This window comes from Echinococcus granulosus (genome assembly GCF_000524195.1).
Source record: "Echinococcus granulosus chromosome Unknown EG_S00107, whole genome shotgun sequence".
NCBI lineage: Eukaryota > Metazoa > Platyhelminthes > Cestoda > Cyclophyllidea > Taeniidae > Echinococcus > Echinococcus granulosus.
The window spans coordinates 31601-52901 of NW_020170487.1; the positions used below are offsets into that span (position 1 = coordinate 31601).

The 21301-nt window shown below is 42.8% G+C and overlaps 3 protein-coding genes across 3 annotated transcripts; 2 read left to right on the top strand and 1 right to left on the bottom strand. All coding sequences in view use genetic code 11, as the record gives it.

Moving 5' to 3' along the window:
• Positions 1 to 4975: 4975 nt before the first annotated feature.
• EGR_08463 (Forkhead box protein F1) lies at positions 4976 to 9428 on the top strand (the record flags this gene model as incomplete). The annotated part of the gene is made up of 3 exons (XM_024497712.1): positions 4976 to 5996; positions 7129 to 7341; positions 8419 to 9428. The coding sequence occupies 3 exons, from the start codon at positions 4976 to 4978 to the stop codon at positions 9426 to 9428; spliced, it is 2244 nt and encodes a 747-aa protein (XP_024347853.1).
• A 2080-nt stretch (positions 9429 to 11508) lies between these two features.
• On the bottom strand, positions 11509 to 13105 carry EGR_08464 (hypothetical protein; the record flags this gene model as incomplete). Its single annotated transcript, XM_024497713.1, has 3 exons — positions 11509 to 11758; positions 12178 to 12734; positions 13079 to 13105. 3 exons carry the CDS (start codon positions 13103 to 13105, stop codon positions 11509 to 11511), a joined length of 834 nt encoding a protein of 277 aa, XP_024347854.1.
• A 1299-nt stretch (positions 13106 to 14404) lies between these two features.
• EGR_08465 (WD repeat-containing protein 3) lies at positions 14405 to 20168 on the top strand (the record flags this gene model as incomplete). Its single annotated transcript, XM_024497714.1, has 17 exons — positions 14405 to 14578; positions 14608 to 14826; positions 14859 to 14974; positions 15046 to 15214; positions 15284 to 15490; positions 15562 to 15650; positions 15749 to 15917; positions 15984 to 16258; positions 17206 to 17407; positions 17481 to 17585; positions 17623 to 17696; positions 18103 to 18250; positions 18341 to 18498; positions 18822 to 18933; positions 19098 to 19487; positions 19543 to 19935; positions 20007 to 20168. 17 exons carry the CDS (start codon positions 14405 to 14407, stop codon positions 20166 to 20168), a joined length of 3162 nt encoding a protein of 1053 aa, XP_024347855.1.
• Between the last annotated feature and the right edge of the window lie 1133 nt (positions 20169 to 21301).

The following is a 21301-nucleotide window of genomic DNA, read 5'->3' on the forward strand; positions in this document are numbered from 1 at the left end:
AGGCAGTATTTTTCACAGTGAAAACGTACTCGCTGCATTACAAACTGCGACAGCGTCCATCACAAGGTGCCCCGCCCTCCTGCGTGCACATGTGTGTGTGCGTGCACGCTTGTGCATGGCATTTGCACTTGACCCGGGGCGTCCCACCCCCACCCTCCCCCTCCATTCCGCCACACACCACCGCATCTATCAGGCCTCACCCACAATGTGCACAGGGGCATGCGTGGTTGCGTGAAGGTGCGTGCGTACAGGTGGCACCAGGCTAATCGATTGGTTAGCGTGTAATTAGGTGAATGTGCATGCTCGCATGCACGACCGCACTTGAAGCATATGACAGGCGGAAGCGCATCTTTTTAATAAGTCCTCTCACGGATGCACGCACACGCAGTTAATCGAGGAACAGGTGCCTATGTGCATGCGACCGACGCATGACGGTTTTATGGTGGTGGTCACCTTTGGGGTAGCCAAAATGTCCTCTATACGCACAGTGAGAGATGAAGTGTCTATATGTGCGGTTAATGTCACACATTGGCGTTACTAGGCTCGGGTCTACGTGGCTTTTAAGATAGACGCGACTTGTCACAAGTTGACGTATGCTCGTGCTTAGTAAGTGGGAAGCCTCCCCTCCTGTCTACCGCTTCAGTTTGGGGGATGCACAACGTGCGCTAGCCTACCTCAAAACCCGCTTGCCATGTTTCTCTCCAAATTTACAAATGAAGATGAGTTCTAACAGAAAAGCTTCAAAAGAAATCATTGTCTTCTTTACCTAATTCCGCTTTAAAGTGTTTTCTAACAAATGTAAAAATATTTTAATCGAATTGGAGAAAAATATAGGCCGATAACAAACCATAAGATGCCTTCAATTTTCCAATCTTCCCCTGATATCACTCCGCGCAACCTCTAAAGGCGTGATCTCGATACTTCGATACAATTTTTCTGCTGCGAGGTCGTCGATGATCCATGAGTCCAATACGTCCAAAGCCGAAAGGAACAAACTCAAGATGTGTGAATACACTCAAAGTGGTGTATTTTTACCCTCCCGCCATCCAATTGGTCACTGTGAGTTGTCGGCCTTCGCCAATCACATTGCAAGTGCAGTAGCAGGGCTACCCTATCGGAAGTGTGAGTTTGCCAGCCGTAGCAACCCAGTGTGTAAACAAAGGCATCAGTAACTGACTCACTCTACTGACATTATTTAAATGCAAACAAACAATGAAATCAATTATAGCCAGATTTTAGGGGGTCATGTTTATGATGAGTTATCTGCCCTATATTAAGCCGAAAAGTCTCACACGTGTGAACTGACAATAAATGTAACAGCTAAAACATTAAATTAAGGCTGACCAATTCACAAGTAGGTGGCATAATTGTGCATCTTCAATTTTCTATTCGAAGTACACGGCACATCACCCACGTGAATTTAAGGTTCAAGGGCATTAGAGTTGGCCAGAGAGTGCCATCTCAATGCAATATAACGAACTTGTCGTATGGCTGCACTTCCGTGCAAATCCCATCCGGACAGAGTCGTTACAAGAATAGGCGAAAAAATGTTTTTTTCAGACAGGATTTTTTTAACCCACGAAGCAGACCAATGGAAAGAGCACATGTGACAGAGAAAATGATGTTAATAACTGTGTTTACCAAAGAAAACTTGAACATTCATTTAAATTGTTAGCAAAAGATTTTCAGGGAAACTTCAAGCAATGCACGCGTCTTATTGCTCTAATTCCCCAAAATATGAGATTACTTTATTTAACCACTTTTATCTGCAAAGTGTTTCTTCTACTTAAATCAACTGTTCGCTACGAGACTTGGCACAACCAATTATCATGGAACGACAACATACACATCACACAGTCGTGACACCCGGACGCAGGCAATGGCACCGGAGCGTCCCATTTGTAAAACCTGGTAAAGGGATGTGCTAGATATTTTGAAGTTTTCTCAAGAATAAGTTGTGCCGGTTTTGATAGGCTATTGTAGGGTGACAAAGTTACCATTGATAAGCATAGTGTTTTTAATCAGCGTTAAAGTCTAATGCCGACTATAATTTACTGATCGCGCTGTGATACCACATAAATCACCTAAGAATAGTACCCCATCTCATTCTCTTCTCTTCATTTATGACCGGATGTTGCCCCTCACTAGGGGAGGGGGGGTACGAGACCCCACTGCTTCCGGTACGATACAAGCCCTCGCAACCAGAACTCAGAGTCTAGTTGTGAGGCTATCACTGAGCAGGGCAGTAGGGAAGTGCACGGAATGAGCTGCCATAACAACCATCTGAGCTATCCAAATATCCGGTGTGAGTCTAAGGCTCCAGCTTTGAGCCAGGTATTACGGCCACAGCAGTGATCGTAAAGGTGAGTCAACCATCGCCTTCCCAACCTTTCATTCTCCCAACATAACTTAGATTTTTCTTGTTCTTTTTTGTTTTTCTAATTTTGAAAATGCGTGAGGTCAGTTAAAACCATTGGGTCATGTATGTAGTGCTGGTAGTGAATGTTTCAGGTAATGAACACAATGAAGTTATCTAATTTTACATTGGCGTACTTGGCCTCAAATACCATATTCCATAGAAACGAAACTTTAAATGGTCCAGTCCGGTTGAAAACATTTTGTTCTCCCAAACAGTTGTATGCAAAATAAAATTCTGAAAGATAGAATCAGGTGAAAAAAAGCGCTTTTTTCGAAGACCTTCAATGTGTTTCTTATTTGTTATGCTAATTCTCATGGGAACGATAAAAACTGGATGTTTGCGGGAAGGCAAAGCGTTCTGAAGAAACTTTTTAAACCCATTCACTGTAAAAGTTTAGGCATTCGGAGTGGCTTTTTATGTAATAGGACTACGGCGCCAAATTTAAAAAAGACCTCGGTGAAACAACAGGGTCTAGCAAATGGGTAGTAAATGTCTGTTATCATGATTTGAATTGTAACTCACCAACAGTGTTTACTTGCACAGCTAGTCACGTGTCCATGGAATGGCTGGCAGGCTTAGCCCTGAGCGACTGTGTTGGACTCATCCATATATCTTCCATTCCTCAAAACCAGATTGCTAGGCACAGAGTAGTGGAAGATATTTAAAGGAAATGGTGGCCAATGAGAAGCAAGAAATCAACTCAATTCTTGCTCTACTAGACTTGGCATGCCAATAGACTGCGTCAGGAATGCGCGTGTGTGTGCGATTGGTTGGCTTGAGTCGCTGCACTCATGCAATCTCTACGTTCTGCAGGTGCACGCAAAAATCGACCACTTAATAGCAGTATTTTGCTGGCTATAGTTGATTACCCAATTAAATATTACTTGATAGCTATTCCTTCTTTTGATCACTTACAAGTAGTACCTCCCAACTCGTTGCATACATAATTAAAGAATGTTTAACTAAAAGAAATAGAAACACTTTTCATAACTTTCAGCAATAAATGGTATAAAAACATGGTTATGCTCTAGATTTAGTAAAACTGCATTTAAAGGAAATGACTGCATAGTTATGTGGATCCTCGATTAATTATTTTTTAAAACCGATTAGCAAAGATCCCACCTTTAAGAATAAGATTTATTCTTTTTTGTCATAGGCGTGTAACTTCCGGTAGAGATGTATGCGCTTATAATGATAGTATTGAAAGTCAGGTCAATGAAGGGGCTATTGTAATAATTAAACAGAATCGGACAAGTTAGAAGGAGGGCCCTTTCATTCCATTTTATCTCCATAACGTCAAAATTATTCCATTCATAGAAATAAAGTCCCCACTTTAGCAAAGTTTAATTTCACCATCTTCTAAATGACCGAATGTTTGCTATCAAGATGTTACTGAAAGTGTATTACTCGACTTGTCAGCATGGATCTGGAGTTAAAATAATGTCTAGCTGATTTAGCATTATGAATGGTTCATTTTCTTGTCACGAAACCACTCCTCTTTAATTGATTGTGCAAAAAAGTATTCGTTTCCTGAAGAAACTCAGAGATACCCAACTGTTATCTCCTTTGTGAAAAACGTTACAATTATTGTTGTCTAAATACATCAGACTCAATAATTTGGGTCTACCCGTTTCCATTTGAAGAAGTTGCCAATCTTAATTGAACAAATAACGCAGCGAGTTGGTCTCATAGTAAGATTAAGAAACAAATGATTTTCATGGGATTGATGAGGAGCGAGAATAGATTGATCAGAATTGTAAAAATTTGCAAAATGACCGGCACTACCAATGACATGGGTTCCGACCTCTCCGTAAAATAAACCATTCAAGCATCATGTAATAAACACCTCAATTGGGCACGATTATAAACAAACAAATTTGAGGGCCCGTAAGCGACATTTTTACTTCACTCCTGGGGCGTTCGCGCTCTCATTGTGCTTTCAGAAGAGAAATGGGAAACTTACGCGCTCATCTAACCAATCACATGTTAGTCTATGTCCGGCCTAACCAATCGGCGGTCACTCTTTAGTATGCTGACCAATGAGACACGTGCGCGCTAGCAGATGAGCGAAAGCACGCGCTGTCAACGTGTCAGGCACCACCCCTTGCTCTCTCGCACTCGCCTATAGAGGCGCGGATTGAAGATCATTTAGGCAGCGAGTGTTTACACGATTAGTGTGTATGTGTGTATAGTGTAAACTATTCACAGCCGGAATTCGATAACTAATCTCTCTCTATCGGATCTCGCTCGCCATCTCGCCGTGTGCTTGTGTGCGTACATTCTCGTTTATATGTATACATTTAACTGCGTGGACACGTGCGTGTGAAAAGAAGAGTTTCCCTACAGCTTACCGCCTACTGGCTACTACTAGATTTGTTTACATATCTGGCCTCCCATCCCAACCTCTTTTGCCTCTCTTGTAAGAGCGCATATTTCCTGCCTGTCTATTTGCGTACCCCTAAATACACACTTCAGTGTGGGTGTGTGTGTTTATCCTAACGTCAAGTCGGTGCGCACACAGCCTCAAAAATCGTTTGTGTAAACAACGGTCGGGAGATGGCAATGGAGGGCAATTACTTACAGTCCCACCCCCACCCCAATCCACATGCTTATTCGGGTCTCGCAGATCACGCCACCGATCTCACTGCCCATGGCGTAACTTCGCACCACTCACACGGTGCATTCCTTCTCCCTCCGGCTCCAGCCCACTACCACCACCATCCCCAGACGCTTGGAGCCAACGACGGTGCTGCTCCTCCAGACACTACCCTCCACTATCATCACTGCCTTTTCTCTGAACCCTCTGTCCCATGGGACACCTCCGCCCAGCAAGCCTTCAATCACCATCAGCAGCAGCAACAACAACCACAGCAACCTCAGAATGAGAGCCAGTCATGTTCTCATGAAGACTTCTTCACGGAAAAACAGCCCGACCCTATGTCAGTCTCGTATTGGAGCGATAAACTTCCCTCTCCTGCTTTTGGCGCCAATTGGGAGCCGGAGGCCTACCCAGGGGCTTATTCTCTGGCACCAAATGACGCACCCTTCTATCCAGAGTTTCAGAGCTCTTCACCCTTTCCACCCTTGCCTGGAGCTCATTCGCTAATTCCGCAACAAAGGATATCGTACTTCCGTGGACCCTCTCCTTCTCAGTATGCATTGGGTAGGTCGGTGCCTGCAGCACCCCAGAGTTACAGTGGAATGGAATCCTCCAGTGATGCTTGCCTTTCCTCTAACAACACTACAGAGAGTTCTGAAGCAGTAAATGGAAGTGGCCATCCACAAGAGGGAGACGTTAAACCCACTCTGCCTCCGATTGAATACTATTCGGACAGGCAGGAGTTCACCGAGCCTCTGAGAGAGTGCAAGGAAGTGGCGGGGAGGGCGGAAGAGGTGGAGAACGAGGAGGTAGAGGGAGAGGAGGAGGATGGTGAGGAGGCGGAGGGGAGTGCGGTGAGTGGAGACAGAGTGATTCAATGTGAAGATGACGCGGCATTAGGACAGGAAGGGGGATCTAAGGAAAGCAACCTGAACTTGATTAATGGAGGGGATCCGAAAGGTTCACACAAGGAATCCAGTTAGTTAAAGATGTATTATTTTATTCATTAGAGGTATTAGGCCCTTATTTTATTTTTCAGCAGGATTTAATCTTGAGTTAACGTCCCACAGAGGGGAATAACAACATGCCTATGCCAAATAAACACGGACCATTATTTGTTCGGTCTATGCATTATTATTTTACAGCCTTAATTTTCTCTTTTAGTTTCTTAAAGTTAATACCAATCTGTTTAGTTTTATATTTAGTATTAGGCTTAAGCGTTATTATAAGAATACTACACTTGATATTCCCATAATTTTTTAACATGAAATTTACACAAAACCTGGATATTTTTACAGAGGCTGAAGTAAATTAATTTTAGGTGATTCATAAATTGCATACAGAATATTTTGCTATCTACGGTGGACATGTCTATACATTATATCAGCCAACATTTACTAAAGCCCTATTCTGCGACTTTAATGCCTCATTTTGTATTCAACAACATTCAAGCTATCCAACTTTGAACCATTTATGCACGTGTTTGCGATTTTTTCGCTATTTTATAATTAATTTTACGAAGTTTTTCTTAAATATATGGATTTGATAATTTCAAGAAGTACTAAAACCCAAAAAAGTTATGGCGACCTGGATTTGAGATGTAGAAGCACGAAATATTGGTGGATTGTCTCAACGCCTTATAAGTAATCTTTGAATTTCTCTCGTAACTTCCACCTCTCTTTTCTGCCCTGTTGGAAGAAAGCACTTTCCGCCCGTAGGTGTTTGAGCTCCTCAGGCCTTTTTGCCTATTTTAATCTCAAAACAACACATCCGCATCATTTGTTGGTCCAGTTTTACCAAGCCAAGGTATGATTGCGCGCTACGTAATGTTTAGGACATCCAACCAGATTTCCTCAACAAAACAATGATGATTAAAGAAGTTCCTTTAGGAGATTGCATGGATTACTTTTTTTCTCTTCACGCTTGTTTGAATGAAATGAAACATTGTATCCAGTAACTTTATTTCGATAGCCAACTTATGTGCATCTCTACCCGCTGTTTTCACTTCTGATCACAAACGAGACTTGAACGCTCTTCAGCTCCACTCAATGCACGTTATTAAAGTTAATGAAACTTCCTGGAGCTAATTTCTACTCCATGTAACTTTTAGGTAGTGGAAGACGTTCAGAAAAGCCGCCATACTCCTACATCGCGTTGATTGCAATGGCGATCCGAGCCTCACCGAATAAGCGCTGCACACTGAGTGAAATCTATCAGTACCTGCATAGCAAGTACCCCTTTTTCCGCGGCAGCTATACGGGCTGGAAGAACTCAGTGCGACACAATCTCTCGCTGAACGAAGTGTTTATCAAATTACCCAAAGGTTGGTCCTCTCCTCATTTACCATTTGGCCAGAGAGGGCGGACAGACAAGAGACTAACGGAAGCATCAACGGGTTGCACACATTCACATTTCAAGCATACACACCCAGAGAGAGAGAGAGAGAGATTTCCGTACAGAATGCACATACGCGCGCACGTATACTATGCCTTCGCATTATGATGTGAACGCATACGTGCGCTCGTTCGGAGGCTCGAGCGGACGAACGGCGGACGCACAATTGTGCAATCGATCGATCGGTGAACGCACGTGTGTGTGACCGCGCGCTGGTGCGATGAATCGGGGGTAACAGTGCGTAAACAAGCCTCAGAGGTAGACACAGTGACGAGAAGAAGAGGAGGAAGTGGAGGCTGAAGAGGAGAGGGGTGGGCGTTGGGCCGGGCGAGATGTCACCGGTCATGTTGGTATGAAGGTGTGATAGAGGCCCGTCTTTAACCGGAAAACACATAAATACTACCGGGGAGTAACTTTTAACAAGAGCCCTCTAGCCTACGACAACGCACTTAGGGCTATCCGGGATTTAATCGCTAATGACTAAGGCCTCACACTTAAGGCATAATCTGCCTAGGCATAAAAGTGCAACTTTCGAATGGCAAAGGAAACATTCAAGTTTCGGAGGCTATTCGAAACTTAAGTAAGGATCCTAAAAACAAGCATGAATAATCCGCTAATAATCCATGAAATGAAGATGCAAAACAACAAACTTTATATGGACTAGCGGTTAAATCGCAATTAGTATTTACAAAAATACGTAAATTTTGAAGGATCAGTTTTAACGGGAGGTCAAATGCATCATCAATTCCGTCTATTATAGAGGTGTATCTATAAAATAATCATTTACTGCTCAATAGCATTCATTGAATAAAATCCGATCACGTTCAAAGCAAAAACTGCGTACGTGAAAGGTGAAACAAGAGCCTGAATATAGAATAGAGGAGAAATTTGCCTTTAACTCCATCGTAAGTTGTGTTGTTGAACAGTAAACTGAAAATTAGACAGCGAATATGAATATTGGTCTTCTGCATATGTGTATTTAACAAATGAATTTAACTGATTTTAGGAATGGGAAGGCCGGGAAAAGGCCACTACTGGACTATAGATCCAACCGCAGAGTTTATGTTCCAAGATGGTGCCTCACGTAGAAGACCTCGAGGCTTTCGTAGGAAGTGTTCCCTCAGTTCAGCAAGCGCTGTTGCAGCTGCTGCCGCTGCGGCAGCAGTGGTGCCGAGTGGGAGTCAGGATGGTCAAGTATCAACCGCTCCCTTCAATCAACTGCCAAACCCCTGCGTCCTCATGGGGTCCGATGTAGCCTTCTCACAGTTTCTTCTCCCTAGTATGCACATCTCCGCCAACTCTTCATCCCGAAATCCTTCCGTGGGAACTCCTCCTAATTCTTCCAATGAAACTGAGTTAAGGTCGACTGAGGATGAGAGAAACGTTGCTGGGGGAGTGTTCTACACACCAAGCAGTGCTGCTGTCCCATCAGGAGGAGCAGGAGGTAGCAACTTTTACAACGCCTCCATGGAACATCAGTACCAAAATGCAGCGGCTTTCGTTCATCAGCACTTTCCAGAGGAAGTGCAACAGCCCCTAAAGGCAGAGTCTCAGTCTCCGCACTGCGAGGGTCCAAACTCACTCTACGGGATTCTCTCATCGGTTAGTACCGCTGCTCCAGTCAACGCTGGAGTTGCGATGTGGTCGGAGAATCCGGACGCTCGGCGATCGTTATACTCCGCCTCTAACGAAGCGAACGCGGAAATACAGCACATGTTTGATAGCAGACAATTTAGTATGCCGTGGAAGGCCTGGGAGCCTAGTTCAGGTGATTGTAAACCTTCTTCACCGCAGTTTCAACCGCCTCATCTGCCCACAAGTGCCGTTGAGTCAGCGGCGGTGGAGTCGGCGGTGGCGTCGCAAAACAGCAGCCCTGCGCCCCTCTTACATCCACATCTGTCACAATCACTTCTCATGCAAGCTTCCCCTGAGTTGAAGAACACTTCCATACCCTGTAATGGTGAGTTTTCGATCCCTCTGCCTCTGTGTGTGCGTGTGCTTGTCCACCAGATTTAATTACCTCTCTTTCTGACAATCATTTATGTGCCTTACATTGTAATTTTACTTCCATATGTGAACTGCTTAAACAGTTCTTTAGCAAATAGTACGCCCGGTTCCGGAGTTTAATGCAAGAGCTTTTGGGATTTACCTAAATGAAAACAGAGAAATCATAAATTCAAAGTATTTATTTTAGTGGTGATACATACATATTCATGCCATCTCCGACCCTTACCATTCTTTAATTTACATCATATTTATATGATATGACTTTTATCACAACAGGTTCTCCTCCTCACAACCTAAGTGTCTGGTTTGTTATAATCCAGACTCACTGCAGTGATGTTAGAATTTAGTTTTGCAAATTACCGCTAGTTCGCACATTCAAGACTTGGTGGATGACTTTTGAGCCTTAGTTAAATCAGAAACGAGCAAAGTGATGGATCAAAAGCAAGGGTGTAAACACGCTATAATCCAATGGTCTGCGATTTTCCCATTCAAAAGTAAACTTCCCACAGAATGCACATGCTCATATTAGGCGTTGAAACGGTTAAATACAGTTATTACCATGGCAACTCACAGCTGCCCATCGCCTGGACCTTTTGATAGATGGTGATTTGCTGTAGCACACCCCTTTTTTGTAACGGTCACTGGTGCTAAATTACAATCTTTCCATTTAATGAACACTTCATTGATTAAAAATAAGCAAACTGGCTGAGGTACAGCTATGAACGGTATGCTGTTGGCTATAATCAATTGTTACTAGGATTTCCAACAAACAATGGCTAGTAAATTAATGGATCTTGACTTCCAATTTAATTTCAAAGATGGGGGCTCCTGAAATGTGTGAACGCTGTAGCCTTCTTGTTTAGACTTGTAAACGTACCGAGTAGGACCTATTTTTTGAAATAAATTACGATTTCATTTTCCCTGTCTTAGACTGTGAACCTCACTACGGAAGCGCTCGATGACATAGTGAGAAGGTGAAGACAAGCTGAGGCCCCAAAATGCCTGTTTTTCTGTTGATTTTACTTTTTCACAAAAACAACCTCATCCACTGTTTGTTGATTTCGAAGGGACCAAAATAATCTCGTGCTTTGTTGACCACAATCGCGTCGATATGATAATCGCTCTCTCGCCCTCCCCTGTTCTCTCAATACCTCACGCATCATTCCAGCAGTGTACATACATGACGACTACTACGACGGCGATCAGCTATACGGTCGTATTGCCACCCGCCCACCCACTCACTCACTCACTTTTAGATCGTTCTCTTCGCCCCCTCGATCATCCCATGCCCCCACTTTTTCTATTCACTCTGATCCAAGTACGTTCGGATAATTCCTTTTTTATATGCATACAATAATTAATCATTCCCATTCATTTTGATCTTCTTTTTTAAACAACGGTCAATATAAGTTGTTTCTAGAGCGTTCGAGGAGTCAAGTGACATAAGGTGAGTGGTTGATGCTACTTAAAATGAAACAGTAGAATGGAAAATCATATCCGACCGCCCAGATCAGCTGCTAGATGACCTAGCCTAGACTATCGGCAATATTTTAACTAATCCGAGCTAACGACAAATTGCATTAATACATACAAGATAAAATATTTAGCCATTCCTAGCTTTACAGACCATCAACAACTCACATTTACTATATCACACTCAGCTTCAGGTCTGCTTCCATACTGTATGCTGCTCAGTTCTAAATTCATTAGATATGCCTGCGAATATTCGTTATTAAATAGTTTCCTAGAAGTTCTGGGTTCGGGGCCAGAAGCCCGAGTAAATTACGTTCCATTTAATTCCCCTAACTCTTTACTTTAAAAGAGGCAAGCTAAATTGTTGCCGAATATGTGGGCTAAATTTGTTGTTGAAAAACTCCAATTGAGGTAGAAAATAGGGATTTTAAAGAGCCACTAAATTTCAAAATTACCCTGAAATGTCTCATAAGGAACTTACACTTAATCAATGAGTTTAGCTAGAAGGTGTCAGCCAGCAAAAGACTGAAGTCTCATATTAAACAATTTTGATCACAAATACTGATATGAATTAGTTAGTGATAAAAATCGAATCAGCACGTGAATTCACAAATTGTCAGGCTACCTTCCTAGCCATGGAAAGTGACGCTTTCTTGGCTAAGCCGGCACGTGGTGGAGGAGGATGACGAGGGATGGAGCTTTTTCTAGGCGTATGTGGATGAGTATTTGCGGAGGTACGGCCAGATTCGAGATCAGGAATTCGTCGACCTGGAAGTGCCGTCACCGGTGACTTTCGACCATTGCCTACTCCGTGTCTGACCTCTTTAGAATGACCCAATTTACCACTGGTCTTTACCACGGGACGCCTAGAGAGCGTGGATTAATCATAGCCAAAGGTCAAACAACCGAAGCAAGTGCAAGAAAAAGAGCTGGATACTTAAATGTCAATTGTTAAGGCGGACGAAAAGTTTATGCTGAGACAGTGGATAGCAAAAGCCTTTGAGAATTAGAAAAATGTGGTGTTAAACAGGATATCTAGAAGCCACACCAGTTATATATAAGATTGTTAATGCAGAACTAAATAGGCGCGTTACAGTATACATTCTCCTACCAAGATAATTAAATTTGAAAATGGGACATCGGCATTCTCCAGATCCTCACATAGATATCTGCAAGAATGGCACCCTTTCCTGTTACTCAGTCTATTCATCTAACTACCTAAAACATCTCCGCGCAAATGCATCCAGATCATGACAGAACAGTTGCTTGACAATTCTATACTCACATTTTGAGTGGATGAAGTCTCCTTAGAGAGGGAATTCTGTTGAAGCTGCTTGCAGCGGTCGTGACCATTGAGGAGGTTAGTAGAGGCCTCTGGACGTTTGCTGTGGGTCTAAGAGTCTGCAAGATGCCACACAAAGGGATTTCTGAGGCACTCGACTGAGTGTCCTCCTTTCCGCAGCGTTGCATTGTTGGGAGTTCCCTCAATTTTTTGTCAACTACATCCTCCTCCCATTCCCCTGAGATGGGCGCCTCAGGATCGCTCTCATTATCGGAAACTGAGTTAAGACTAAGAGAGGTCAGTTCCGTCTGCATTTGATCCCGCATAATTGAGCAAGTCGTCGAGGAGAGTTCACTACCAACACGACCTCGTGGTGTGCAGCGTTCACATCTATGGTTAAAGCGTGAACTCAGAATTCTCGATGCATTCACGTTGCTGTCTAAACCACCCTCATTCTCCCCTTGATTCATCCAAGTTAGCTCACTGACCGTCTTTAGCTTTTCTTCACTGGTAGTGATTTTGGTTTGGACACTGCCGGTCAAGCTTGACAGTACCATTGTCTGAGAAAGAATTATAAATTAGGGATTACTTAACCAGTAAGATTAAAAAAGTGCAAAAAACCCACAAATCGCGATATTATTCAAGGCAGTTTTTTAGTATTTTCATTTGCTTCATTTATTACTCACGGCTAAGATTTCGTTGCGCTCAGCGTTTTGACATTTCAAGCCGCTAATTTAATGTTGAATTAAACCACAACTTCACCTGATGTATGAACATAAGCTAAAAGGAAGAATATATGCACTATCAAATAAAGACGCGCCAAAGCTTCAGAGTCTCCTAGAAACTTGTAGCAAATGAATAAGATCATATTTATGAATGAATATTAAGTGTACATGGTACAAACCTGTAGATTTCCGAGTTTTTTCTTCATTAGTTGTAGTTCAATACTAATAAGATGCCTTGAGGTACAAAAACATGCGTTCCTAATTATCAACAAAAGAGTTTGAAAACAAAACAAGATAACCCGATAAGAGTATTAGGGGGCCTAAGCCTCTCATATTGCTGAGAATATATAAAAGCCTAAGTCTAAGCCTAAATAAAACTTGGTTCTAGGTCAGTCAATTTTGTAACACTCCTTTTCTTCTTTAACAAAGCCATAATAATATGCCCATTAAACAAATTGTAAAACAGCATAAACAAACCTGATTTTATCAAGGGAATGTGAGTGGTCGCGGAAGCCATTTTCGACGTCTAGGATGCAAAATACCCCAACATAGGAATATAAAACGATTACGATTCTGTTAAGTCTTTTATCAGTAATAATATGTGAAGTATGACATTATATTATTTAAGGAAACGAAGACGAAAGTGTCAAATCCTCATAAGCAACACTATAAACACGCCTATTTCACAAAGACTCGTAATGTCCGATTGATCTTTTTCAGAATGGCTTCTAAACGGATGAAAGTACAATAATTCATTTACATTTGTGTGCAAGATGACTTTATTCGGAAACAACCAACAAACCACTCAATTTCAGCAATCACTGAATCTGTAAATTCAGTAAAATGCTTAAAGTGCTCAACAACCGAGTTCCCGCCATCGGAAGATAATAAGGCTAAAGTTGAGAATGATTCAATCTGATTCATCGACAAAAATGACACTTTACTTCTGCCACAATTTCTTCGACCTCCTCTACGAGATTGAAACCAATAAGTGATTTCACTTCGTAATGTTCCTCTTTGGGGAACCTATCCTGTATTTCACCCCATATTGTTTGTATTCTCATTTTCTTTTTAAAGTTAGTTAAGCAGTGCTTTTTTCCTTTAAGCGGTATTTTTTGTTACGGTTACACGTTGTTTGCTTACAAAGAAAAACGACGCTCAAGGTGAAAATAATCTTCTACTGCATGTTATGAAAATGTTTAACAATTCTTAAAATCGCGTGATTTTTTGCAGTGAAACTGTATTTTCAATCAATAATGAGATGCTTACGCGTAATTTCTAAGAATGCAGACAAAGTGATTCCCACCAGCTTTCCTCACTTTCAATTCAAGCATTTCATTTAGCGCTATAAAGTTCATTTTTTGCTTGTGCTCATTTGATAAAGGGTCATTTTTATCTAACCATTTTTAGATTTTCTGGACACACCAATAAAAACTCTAAATACTTTCAGACAGTATGTTAATTATCTGTCCCCTTGCCGTAGTGCTTGAAAGCCGTGGTGAGGCATGCCGATCACGAATACCTATCGTCGATATACGGCTGATGGAACATTTGGAATCATTGCTAATGATTCTGTTCCAATTAAATATGTTAAAGACGTGAACGGGAAGGCTGGAAAGTTGTGTGTCACTGGGACCGGTTCCACCGTTTCTCTATGGAATCTCCACACTTCCCTCTCTGTGAGTTAAATATTTTTTTAATGGAATAGTCTGGATCTCTTTGTAGAAATTCGGGAAACCGTTTTATATCCGTACTGGCTGTCAACTATGAGTCCGGCTCTACGGATACCCTTGTTGGCGTTGGATACATGGATGGCTGGGTCACAGTGTTTTCATTACACTCGGGAAAAGAGGAGGCCTCATTTCGAGCTGGTTCTCACCGAGTCACATCACTTGACATATCGGGCTCATCTGTTGCCTGTGCTTCAGTAAGACAGCACGGATCTTATGATTTTTTTAGGAGTCTGAATTACATATTCTGGACATTATCTCAGGAGGCGGATATCGCTTAAAGGGTCATCGTGGTGCCGTCACTTCAGTTAAAGTCATACCAAATAACAATATTCTGATCTCTGGGTGCGTTGTTGCTTACTGTCTTTCACAAGTTAATTATTCTTGGATCACAAAGTACTTTTAAAATTCTTTAGCGGTCGCGACACTTTTATCAAGTTCTGGTGTCTGAAAACACAGCACTGTTTTCTTACTCTCACTGGCCATCCTGGACCTGTTTGGGACGTTGCCTTATCTGCCAACTGCAAAATCTTGGTAACTGGGAGTTCTGACACCAACTTGCGGCTATGGAAGATAAAGTACAATGTAGGATTCCTGTCTTTATTGTTTAATTTTACTATGTAGTGTTCTTTTTTATAATTTGTCTTATTGTAGAACAGAGTTGGTGAAAAGGGCGAAAGTGACTTCCTGAATGTCTCGGACGCGCAACGGTTGATCGAGGACAATCTCGTTCAATCAATTCCCCTTGCAGACTACAGTTCGCTACTGGAAATAGAATTCCGTGGAACAATTCCACGAAAATCTGTTAAGCGGGTGTTCTCATTGACTTTTGATCCGAGTGGTCGGTATTTGGCTTGCCAGGTCAATAGCCACTTTTCTTCAACTTTATTGCAATAATTTCATGTATTGAAATGTCATCATTTTGATTTTAGACTCTGGATAAGGTTCTTGAAATTTTTGTTTTGCTTAGTGAGGCTGAGCGTCAGTCTCGTCTGCGAAAGAAGCAAAAGAAGGCCAGAAAGTAAGCTCAAATGGGGATTGTTAATATTTGCCTTGTAAGTAGACGTAGAATGCCTAATCTTTTGTCAAATAATAAATCATGCTGTCACTTCCTCATAGGCTGGGATCGATAGACCCACCAGCGGTTAAGTTAACGGCAGAAGACGAACTCCGTTGCATTTACCGAATCGCTCTACCTGCAAAGCTCTCTTCTTGCGACATTCGTGTGTCCCATTTCAATCCCATGACTAGGGAAACTGAAGATCGACCTCGCATCTCAATCTTACATGTAAGTTGAGTGGACTGCCGCCTCAAACGCTCGATAGGATTTGGTATTTTCTTTTCTCCCTTTCAGATCCTCTGTTCCTACCGAAACAACCTCGTGGAGGAGTACAGCCTGAAGGTTCCCGTGACGTTGCCCACTCGACCCGTCCTTCTCTCTGGTTGCGTCTCTCGACTCCCAGAAGCCAAACAGAAGGCGATGGCAGTGGAGTCGACCGGGTGTGAGCTACGTCTTGCTGGGCGCATCTCAAATCTTGGCCATCGTGCCTTCCCTCTCAGCTGTCAGATTACCGAAGACGGCTTTGGCGTTTTTACGCTGGCTCATGGGGAGGGTAAACTGTGGAATCGGTTAGTGAAGTTACACTTTTTTACTGTAGTTGCTAAGACGAGAGGAACTTGTTAAGATGTCCAGTCATTGTTTTACGAATTGACTATGTCATGTTTTTTTATTCTCTTCATGAGAAATAATCGTACTTAGTCAGTGTTAATGCATTCATTAGAAGAAGGCATTATCTGCCTTACACTTACGCATATGCTGCGGATGATGTTTTCAGCCAAAGTAGATGACCTGCTATGCAAAAGATGCACTCGATGCTTGTGAACACATTTACGAGTCAAAAAAAGATATGAAGCAACCTTCCACTTGGCAAGTTCTTATTAGTGCCTGCTGGGTTATTTTAGTACTGCTAGTACCGATGTGACTCAGTCTAAACCTTGGTAAACTGGTATTAACTGCTTTTTGATTATTTCCACTAGTACTGTTTTATGTTGCTCTCGCCTCAGCTTCACTGGGCCACTGACTCTCCGTGTTTTTTTTCCTCTGAAATTTGTCTTGGGGTTTTTTTGCAAATTTATTTTCACCGATTCTACGGCGTGCAGATACTTGCGTATTTTTACTAGAATTCCGTGCATATTGGATAGTACTTCAGTCTTCTTAATGCGGGAGTATTACAGTTGTCATTATAATCTCTCATCCCCGTTTCCTGTTTTCTCCCACTACATCATTCGTCGTATCGAACCAAAACTAATTTTAAAGAATAGACCTGGGTAGAACACACTATCCTAACTGGGTTTGAATGCTCATTGCATTTAAATATTTGGAGTTAACTGGTCTCTCGTACTATACTTTGCGATGAACGGTAACTTCAACGGCTGATTTTTTGCTCTTTATATCTATTTAAACTACCCATTACTGGAATACCATGAGCAGCTTCGCTTTTCTGTTCGTTAAAAGTATCAGTTCTTGAAAGTGGTTTGAAATCAGGCTGCGACTGATTTGCTTTCCCTACGAATAGGTTAAACCAAACGTGCCTTACAACGATAGATTGGAGTTCTGTGGAGTTGAAAAGTACACCACTTTCAGGGGAGGAAATCTCCAAAGTGGAGAACGAGGCGGAGGATGATGCGATGATGAGTAGGAAGGTGTCTCTGAAGTCTCTAAAAGCCACCGCTTTTGTACTTGCTCCCGGTAGTCGACATGTCGCTATTGGCTTTGAGGTTTGTTGACACCAATGGCTGAGTAGTCATTTTCATATTTATTTTCCACAATTTATTATCAATCCCTATTTAGTCGGGGCTGACCTGCTTGTTCGACCTGATCACGAAGAAATGCACACAGACACTAGCCAATGCTCACACCGGTGCTGTTCGAAGTCTCATTCTCACAGGTGATCGGGTAAGACCGAATCCCCTTGGCTAATTAATCCCCCTAGAAAGGCATCATTTCCGGAAGTGCAGATTCCAAAGTAGGATTCTGGGATTTTGATTTGAATGTGCATTTAAAAAGGTAAGCTATTACCTCCAGATGAATTGCTTACAAAAGGAAGTGAATTATTTAGAAAATGGTACTTCTGAGTTTGCTTACACTGTAACCATCTCGACAATGCTTTCTCTCATTATTTTGCCTTTTGTTTACGAAGCCACTCATTCCTCACTTTCACAGCTTCAACCTTTTTTATGACTCCAGCAATCGTGTTGGGAGAATGCAAAGGCTGAAATACGTAGTTGTTTTGGGCGAAAAGATGGTGCTTCAACGCATCAAAATAAGCGAATAGCTGTACACCTTCATCGATAAATATTTTTTCCTAGGGAAAGCACAGCTTAATTTGACTTTAGATTAAGTTTTTCGGACCCAGAAAATGGTTTTTATTAACCTCATTCCACCTACTACATTGGTAAGTATGCCCTTTCAGTGGTCCGAGCCTCTACCTGAAGTCACACCGACCGGTCCAATCAGTTGCTGATCAGGTAACTGCTCTGACCACTACTCCAGACAACCGTCTTATCGCTGTGGCAATGGTTAATCTACATGTGGATATCTACTTTACGGACTCATTCAAGGTGAACCCTTTCATAACTTCTGCCATTAAATCACTTTTTCCAGTACTTGAGGTGCGGTTTGAATAATCCATTTTCTCCTTTCACTTCTAGCGGGTGCATAGCCTCTATGGCATGTCTGCTCCTGTGAGTTGCATGGACGTGTCAGAGGACAGCCGTCTGCTCTTAACCGGCAGCGGAGACAAGACGGTTCGATTGTGGGAGCTCCAATTCGGCAACTGTGTGCGGCGATTCGTTCAACATACTGATCCGTAAGCACGTAGTTAATTTCACAGCAGCATACTTCAGTTCCCCTCTCATTGTGTTCTACGATTTTTGCATGCGACGGTCGAGGCCTACAAGATCGACATCTTAATCACTTGTCATTGCGATATGCGGAGATGCAGTATTTTGAATTATTTGTGGGGCCAGTCATGTGCGGTTCAAAGCGTAAATCAAAAAGTGTCTCCATACTGAATTAATGATGCATTTGTTTCGGGTTAAATTAATTTTTAGCCTTTAATTTTAGTGTGAAAGTCAGATTGCAGGGATTTTTAGTGATTATCTTATGTGGTTCATTTGATGTCGGTTTCAGGATTACGGCTGTGCGGTTCATGCATGGCTCGACTCTGGCCTTCTCTGCAGATCTCGGTGGAATTATCCGTGAATGGGATGTCAAAAAACTGCAGGAGGTTTGTGTGCTGAAGGTAATTATAGCACGACTGTCAATTTGACTAATTTATTTTATGGTGTTGGGATAAAAGTAATTATTTCTCCTCGACTTGAAACTAGCAGAATCGCGTTGTTTAACACAACCGCAAGAAATAGTAACCATTTGAAGTAATTTATTGTGCTACTTTCTCTCCTAAAGGGCCATGAAGGTGGCATCACAGGTCTCGTGACCCTGGCAACCCGCCCAGGTCTTGGTAAACTAATGCGAAAGAATCGTCCTCGTGCACCCCCCAAGCGCAAACGTTCAGACACTTTCGATGTAGCCTCCGCTGACGAGGGCGAGGAGGACGACTTTGAAGCGGATATCTGCGGCGGCGTAGTAATATCCACCGGTCGTGACTTCTCCTGTCGTGTGTGGTGTGAGTCTGAGGAACCTCTGGTGCTCGAAGAGGAGGCGGAGCTGGCTCGTGAGGCCGCGGAGGATGAGCACGAGCTTGCCCGCTATGAAGCCATCGTACCGGGAGCTGTTGCTCCCGAGGCCGGTGAAACTGGACCCCTAGGCCGTCCCACTGTCACTACTCGTAATGCTGTAAGTCTCACATTCATTTACTGGAACCCTCTTTAACTATCTCCCCTCTAAATAGGCGGACTCATTGATGGAGGCAATAGACATATACACCAGACAGACGCAGATTGAAAATGAGTCAGAGCCACCGCATCCACTGATGGTGGCCTATGGCGTACCTGACGACCCCGACCGCTTTCTCTTCACCATCTTCTCCTCTCTCCGATTACCTGCAAGCGGTGGTATGTCCGGGCTGGAACACGCACTGGGCTGCATACACAGCGACCACGTGACTCGTCTTCTACCTCGTCTGGCCGCGTGGATGGGGCGCGGATGGGACATAGAACTGTGCGGTCGCGCCCTCCGCTACCTCTGCACCCTCCATGCCGCTCTCGTGACTGCTGATACCAATCTGACCTCCACCCTTGCTGCTGCTGTGGCTGCCAAACGGTCACATCTCTCGCAGACCAAGGTGAGCCGTCCTATTAATACCGTTTAAGCTCTTAAAAAGTCCTACTCAATTTATCGCCTCTTACCTTGTAGAAGATGCTTGGGATGAATCTGGCGGCGCTAGATCTCTTGCAGCGGAAGATTGAGGAGGAGAACCAGATTTCTCTGTTCGAGGAGGCTACCTCAAAACGAGTGAAGCGAATAAAGAAGATTAAGGAGAAAATTGCCAAGCGAGCGGCCGTCCCCACTGGTTGAGTGTATTTAAGATATTGCATAACATGCTTGTGCTGTATTTACTCATTTGTATGCTACAAATTTGTCCCCGACCTATGTACATTATGTTTTTTCAAAGGGTACTTGTTAATTTTTACGTGCTCTAGTCTTACTCTTAGGAAATTCTTTAAACAAGCTGAAAAGCCCAGCTGTGAGTGGCTGTAATTTCCCCCCGAAGCAGAACTGGAGGTGATTTTCATATCCGTGATAAAGGCGACCTTCGGCACTTGTCTTGTTAACTAAGAATTCTGCGACGATTAATTATACTTGTCCAAAATGATTGTTTCATGATGATTAAATGACAGGCAGTAGCTGTTGATGCAAAGACCGAACTTCTAATAACTGAAGTCAGCGGTCCTGTAAACCCATCGCAGCACTTGACGGGCAGCGGTTTTGCTTCGGGGTTATTCAGTTGAGACTACCGCCTGAGATGGAATGCAAGGCCATGTTATTTTTATTCAAGGTTTTCCCCTTTTGATTCTAATTGATGCAACACCCCAGCTTGGTATTGTTTGTGGAGTCGCGTCGCCTACACAGGATGAGCAACTTACTGGAAAGGGAATACGTGGGAAGCAAGCGAATTTGATCCGAAAATTGGATGATTTAAGCACCAACCGTTTGCAGCATAAGTGAAGTAGTTTAAAGAGACAATGTTTATTGTATATCGCAATATTAATGCCTATGATTGGACATCAAAATGCGGCACCAAGTAGTTCGCTTTGGTCACAATCACAGAGAAATAACACTAACACAATTACTAAATAAATCATAATGCAGGTATTTATTCAGAGCTTGTCAGGCCATACACTGGGGCGTCTTCATAGCTCCTTTTGAGTTTGAAGGGTCTACAAGCCGCAACAATAATGATGTAAATAATCCGGAAGCGGGAGTGGGGACATTTTAAACTAAAGTTAAGTACGAATCCCAAGTAACTATTGCATGAAAGGCGGGCTGTTATCACTGTATCAGGTTTGACTGTAAACAGTGATTTTGTCAAGCGCTGAGTAGGTATAATGAAAATTTCCCTCCAAAATAGTGACTCCTGAAATAGTTGTGAGTAGATCCGAAACAAGGGTGAACACTAGTAGTGTGCAGAAAGTAGTGAAGAATGCGTT